This window comes from Galeopterus variegatus, unplaced genomic scaffold (assembly GCF_000696425.1).
Source record: "Galeopterus variegatus unplaced genomic scaffold, G_variegatus-3.0.2 Scaffold50, whole genome shotgun sequence".
In the NCBI taxonomy this organism is placed as follows: domain Eukaryota; kingdom Metazoa; phylum Chordata; class Mammalia; order Dermoptera; family Cynocephalidae; genus Galeopterus; species Galeopterus variegatus.
This window is the reverse complement of record NW_007726161.1, coordinates 1,199,881-1,206,591: the sequence shown is the minus strand read 5'-3', so window position 1 is coordinate 1,206,591 and position 6,711 is coordinate 1,199,881. Positions and strand designations below refer to the sequence as shown.

At 42.3% G+C, this 6,711-nt stretch overlaps 1 protein-coding gene across 1 annotated transcript; it reads right to left on the bottom strand.

The window, feature by feature from the left end:
- Window positions 1–370: 370 nt before the first annotated feature.
- Window positions 371–4,342, bottom strand: PNRC2 (proline-rich nuclear receptor coactivator 2). The gene is made up of 3 exons (XM_008573098.1): window positions 4,166–4,342; window positions 2,727–2,932; window positions 371–2,417 (listed from the first exon to the last, which is right to left on the bottom strand). Exon 3 carries the CDS (start codon window positions 2,397–2,399, stop codon window positions 1,980–1,982), a length of 420 nt encoding a protein of 139 aa, XP_008571320.1. The 5' UTR covers window positions 2,400–2,417; window positions 2,727–2,932; window positions 4,166–4,342; the 3' UTR covers window positions 371–1,979.
- Window positions 4,343–6,711: the final 2,369 nt, after the last annotated feature.

Below are 6,711 nucleotides of genomic sequence, written 5' to 3'. Positions count from 1 at the left end.
ACATCCTAGGATGTAGAAAAAGGTAATTAAGCCTGCTTTACTCAACTTGACTTTCAAAACCGTTTGCAAGTATTCTGTGGTTTTTTGGGTTTTTAACTGTTAGCACTGCTGGGAGAAGAGTCCCAAGTAGTTGCTTAATTGCATAGCTGTGAAACGAAATATCCTATCAATTAGATTAGTTGCCTCTTTTCAAGCCAATAGTTGTATCATATTTCAGTTTCTTGCATTCTAAGAATAAATATTAGGCAGTCAGGACACTTTTTTTTTTTTAAGGGGTATCCAAACCCTTGATCTTGGTGTTATAAAACAGCCCTCTAACCAACTGAGCTAAGTGGCTAGCCCTTAATGTTTTTAAATAAAAACAAGCCACTGGGGAGAAAAGCGATTTTATTTTCAATTTCATGCTTCAAATTTTGTACATTAAGTACTACATAAACTTGTCTTTAGAATATCGATATTTGACTTGGGCAGTATTATTTCATCTGAATTTGGAGAAATGCAACTTCATTCTGCTTATAAACACCAAAAGGGGTGCCACATTAGAAAATAGGGCATTATCAGAATTTTTAAATTGACCCACATACTTTTTTCTTCAACTTGCTATTGGGTTAACTTATATTTAGCATTTACCCTTAAAGTTGGTAGAACATGCTTATCGAGGTATTATGCAAGAGATTACATCTTTTGCATAAGTGGTCCCCTGGGTGGCACTCATGACAAACAAGACAGTGCCACCATACAATAAGCTATACTTTTATCATGGTTTACAGGAACTGGTGAAAGCCAAAATGAATCTTTAAAGTTGGAAGGACCCTTTAATAGTTCATCTTTGGGTTAAGGTGACGGTAGGGGGGAAGCCCTGTACTGCATTTCACATCTCTTAAAACTAGGAAGTGTTTTAGCAGCTTAAATCATTTTAGTTATAAAACTTAACTAAAGTTCTACAGATAGTTATACACACAGTAGGGTTTACTTGGAAATATAGTTTACAACCAAATCATAACATACATATACTGGCACTTTAGCACAAGGGCAAACTTTAAAAAATTATTTTGGACCTTTAAAATTAGGCCATAGTATAAAAACAGACCATGTTCTTATATTCAGCAAATTCATACTAAAATATTCAATTCTTGTAAGATAAAGGCCAAGAAAACTTTACATATGCTACAAGTTTGTTAACGTGTATTTACATGGCTCTTTCTTCCCTAGGTACTTAGAACTTTCACTCTTAAAACTCCCAACTTTAAGCAAGTTTTGTACGGACATGAGGCCAGATCACTGTCAGAATAGCTTATGCAGTACAGTAATACAAAAATGTATTCTGAAAGCTACTGAGTGACCATCAAATACTGTTTCTATTTTTTAAAAGGGTTTTGGTGCATTTATTGGCAGACACCTAGCCACTGTATTTAAGAAACAGGGCCTTTGAATATACTGTGCCTCATTCAAATAAGCCTGGAGTGCTCTTTCCACATTCACCAATGTACAATTTATTAAACTGCAACTATTCATTGGGAAAATTTCATATTTTCTTTTGGCAGTGCATCAGGTTGTTGGCCTATTATTACTGGTTTAGGTGTCTGTAGGACATTAAACTTTCAAATGTTCAACTAGTTCTCAGTCCTTCCATGTCTTAGCTTGATGCTTATAATGATTCAGTTTCATAATCTTAATTATTTTTCTCCAACACACAATAGAAAAGTTGATTTCTTTACCATCTCCCAAATCTAAACTTGGTTTCCTTTAAAAGCTACTTAATTAAAAACTGTTAAGTACAATTATTAATTTAGTTATTTTAAGTTGCACTGATACTACCATTACATCACAGTGCAGACAACACAAAACAAACAAGATGAAGTCTAATTATATTTTTACATTAATTAGCAATTTTACACAAATCCCCTAGTGAATTTGTTTCAGACCAATTGACAACTATCCCTAAACATAACTAAATTTAAACAGTATTTTATCTTATTTTATACCTGTACCTTAAGTAAGGTTTTAAGTTGAAATGTCATTATTTCTTTATCTGAAGGATTAAAGGAAACAGGAACCCAGTGGCTTGGTGGTTTGGGAAGAACACTTGGTGATGGTGGCTCACTAAATTTGGCTCCAGCATAGTTCTGATTGGCTTGAGACTTAAAAAGCAAGCTGGAACTTGTTAAGCTAGTGTTCCAAGTTTGATTATTTGGAAAATTTTTGTTTTTCCCCCCATTTTGCATGGCCTGCCATGCCGCTGCTGATGAGTTATAACCATGTCCTCTTTCTTTTTTCTTATGAACAATCTTCATCTGGGAATTCTGATCCTTGATCTTCTGTCTATTAAGCTGCTGTTGGTTCTTACTAACGTTTCTAGATTGAGGGGCTGGAATGTTACACCTCTCTCCACCACCCATCTTCAGCTTCTTTGTCACCTGTTAAGTGAATGGGAACAAATATTGAGTAAAAGTCTAATAAAAAAAAGTTCAAAATTTTTCTTTAAGTTTCTATAGCCCCAACATGCAACTCTAGAAATCTTGGGGAAGACCCAAAAATAGGCTGTGCAGTTGTTTTAACTCAAAAATTAAAACAAGCTGTTCACACTTCATTATATGCAGACTTTAACTTCCCTAAGAAAAATCAGTCTACCCACAAAATCAGAGTAATCCTCTACTTAAAAAAAAATTGGTTTAGGATGAGTCCATCGTAAATTGTTTGCCCCACTTTCATGTGAATTTTTATACCTTTCAGTCTGCTTTTCAGATTGCAGGATTTCCACTACCTGTCCTCTTCCTTGCTGCCAAGCCCAGGATAATAGGTGTTGCCTTCTGGTGGATCCTTTCCTTTGTCTCAATACAGAAGTTTTCATGGGCCAATCTGTTGAGTTCAGCCTGGGAGCTGAGGCCAACATCTGAGTGTCCTCAGCACACAAGTTTGAGAGAAGTCCTAGCTAGAAATAAGTAAAGATCACTGCATTATTTCAATTCAAAAATACGGGAGAGGGCTGGTAGGTTAGCTCAACTGACTAGAACACGGCGTTATAACACCAAGGCCAACGGTGTGGATCCCTATACTGGACAGCCGCCAAAAAAAAAAAAAAAAAAAAAAAATCAATAAATATTTTAAGGCAATGGCCCTGCCATAAAACAAATAAATATATAACTAAGTTTGATAAGGGTAAATATGAAGATATTTATGAAATGTTTTAGAAATATATTCAAGAAAATTATGGCAATGTTGGTTTTCAAAAAGCATATTGCTTTTATTATTTTTCAGATTTTATGTGTATTGCTGCTAAAAAAAAAAAAAAAAAACCCGGAAGAAAGTGATAAGAAATCATTTAGATTTACTACAGAAATAGTTGTAAGGAATGGCTACTTCCTGAGCTAAAAGTTAGAAAATAATATGTCTCTGAAGATGGTTTTCTTTGACCTCATAATCATTATCATTTAAGAACTCTTCCCATCCTTGAGATGACCCAGGACCTCCTGGGGGATTTTTGTAAGGGAGCCTGCAAGTCCCTCAACAAGTTTTGTTTGTTGTATCTTTTTCCTAGGAAAGACCTTTCAGGTTCTCACGTATTTTGTGACCAAAGTTTTAAGTCAAACTAGGGAAGCGTTAACCTTTACAGTCAAGAAATTGGCTTAAAACTGATCTTCTAAAGAGACCACGTTTGTAAAGTTGCACCAGAATTTACCAATCTTTCGACACACCACAAACGTTTTCACACAAAGCCTCCACTCCCAATGTCTACATCATGCGAGGTGTTTTCTCTGATTACCAACACCCTCTACTCCCCGTTTTAAAAGAAAATACGTTTTCACAAGCCCTAACAACCTAACGGCTCCCTACAGTTACCAGTTAGCATTCACGGTTTCATTTTCACTTAATCCAAGTTACCAAAGACACGGTAAGCCCTCTTCCTTCCAAAGGTTGAGAGCCTTCCAACCGACGGTCCTGACAACATTTAGCAAATCCCGAGTTCCCGGACTCTGAGTCACTGACAACTCGAATCCGGAAAGCTCGCCGCCTCAGCCGCACGCTTCCGGGTGGCCCCCTGGTCCTCGAGCCGGGTCCTGGCGCCCACCCGGGCTCGGGTCTCTCCGGCCGCTCGCCTCCTTCCCCCAACAATGGGGAGCGCGGCCGCCAACATGGCCGCGCCCGCGGCGCCGCCACCACTCACCGACTTCAGGCTCGGGACTGCGGCGGCGGCTGTCTGTCGACGTCGAAGCCTCCCTCCCCTTCCAGGGAGAGACAAGGCACGATTCGAACAAAACCCACGAGCACCGACAAGCTAGCTACCGACCACACCAGAGTCTCCGTTCTCCGACACGGCCTCCTCCGGCTGCCTCTACCGACAAAATGGAGGCAGCGGCGAGCGCAGAAGCGGGGCCGGGAGGCTGCGCGGCCAATGAGAACTCGAGGGCGGGGGACTGGCCAATGAGAACTCGAGGGCGGGGGGGCTGGCCAATGGGAAGCTGGCCGCCGCCTGTTGCTAGGGCAGGCCCGGGGCGAGGGCGGGCTGTGGGGGCTGCGGAGGGTTTGAAATCCTCGCGGGGAGGAGCATGTCGGGAATAACTGTCCCGGCCCGGCCTCCCTGCCGGGGACCCTGCGGGCCGCTGGCCGGCTAGGCCCCTCCCGCTAGCTCCGGACTCCTCCTCGAGGCGCGCTCGGCGCTGGACGGGGCGGCCATCTGCGCCCGGGAGGCCGCTGCCGCCGCGCGCTCCTGCTGGCGGGCCCGCGGCCTGCAGCTGCTCGGGGACCCAGGGAAGGGGGGCGTCTTCCCGAGTTCGAGTCACTGAGCCGCGTAACCTGCCCTCCTGTCCGGCCTTTGCTCCTGGCGGTCCTCTCGTCCTGTCGCTGTTACTTTGTGTTCTCCAAGCTGCGGTCCCTTCCTGTCCTCCCACCCTCCAGCTTCGCTAGCACTGGATTCAAAAGTTGGCTTCCCGCGAAGGCGTCTGTGACACCCACACGGATCAGGTTAATCACTTCCTCTCTGTGTCCCCACGGGTCCTTGACTTCAACGACAGCCTTTTATCACACCGTTTTATAATTACGTGACCCCCCTCCAGACACCCTTGAGGGGCAAACCCAGGTTTTATTGCGCCCAGCACAGCGCCTTGCACGTGGTAAGTGCGCAGTAAGTTTGCTGTGAGAATGAAGGCTGCTTCCTTATTCCCCTTTCTGCCTCATTTGTAAGTGAAAAACAGGGAGAGAGAGGACATCATTCAGTGGTTATGCCAGCAAGGTGCAGGGAAGGGGGACAGGCCAACTTATCTAAAGTGTAAGCAACCCAAAGTGAATGCTTTGAGAGAACGCTGACTTCTGTGAACATGAATAATTACGATAAATGGTTCAAATCAATCTCATTACTTTACACTCACGGTGTGTGTATAAACTATTGTTACAGGATATATATATACACTAACTTTTTACAAATCCACCTTATTCGTTTTTTAATCCTCAGTTTTTCTCTACCATCACCACCCCACCCCACCCCCGCCACCTCCCAATCCAATTCAAACCACTAAGTTCTAGGGCCAGCCCTTGGCTCCCCTGGGAGAGCGTGGTGCTGACAACACGAAGCCAAGGGTTAAGATCCCCTTACTGGTAACCTTTTAAAAAGAAAAAGAGAGAGAGAGAGAAAGAAAAAACCACTATGTTCTCCTAGCCATGGATCTTAAGAAAAATTACTGCATCTTAAAAGATGCAGTTTGTTCATCTAATTTGGCAAAATGAGATATATTTAAGCACAGGGACTTTCTGATGCTAATCATAGTCAAATAAGATGTACCTGGCTAGCCAATTGCTATTTTAGTGAAGGTGTGATCTGTTTCCCCAAAATTTAAGAAGCTTGCTTAGAACATCCAGCTAGATAATAGCCAGGCTGTATTTAATGGGTTCAAGACTTTGACCTCAAAAAGGACCCTTACAGTATGTATTTTTAAATATAATGGTTTATAAACTGGACAGCCTGTTTTCAGTCTGAGCACTTTCTTTTTCTAATTCCTTTTTATTATCATCATCCAAGTATCTTTCAACTTTATCCCTTCTGCACTCAGTATAGCTCCAACCTCATCATTCATTAGCATTTACAAAGTGCCCACAACAGCTCAGAACTAGAGAACAGGAGTTAAAATAATACCCCCTTCAGGATCTCTGAGATAGGGTGACCCCCAGTTTCATAACATGCGCAATTGGCTTCTGTAAAACTGCTTGTTGTGTGACAAGGTAGATTAAGTTTAAATAGTGTTTGAATTGCTTAAGAAATGTTGTTTAAAAATCCCCCCTAGCTCTTCAGCCCCCTTGATAAAAGTTAAAAGCTAAATATTAGCCTGCACTTAGAGAAGTTTGAATTTTGTTTGCTGTTCCCCACCCAAGCTCCCCTGAACAATTAACTGGCTTGTTTCAGCTTCTGTTATCAGCTTGTGCTAGGCCTCCCCAAACCCCCTCCTCATGCCAGGAGGGTATGTGTGTATGCGTGTGACTATTTGATAATTTTAACTGTGTGACTAATGTAAAAATGTACCTTTTTAAAAAACCCCTAAAGGCCGGCCCGTGGCTCACTCGGTAGAGTGCGGTGCTGATAACACCAAGGCCACAGGTTCGGATCCTATATAGGGATGGCCGGTTTGCTCACTAGCTGAGCGTGGTGCTGACAACACCAAGCCAAGGGTTGAGATCCCCTTACCGGTCATCTTTTTAAAAAATAAATAAAAAATAAAAAAA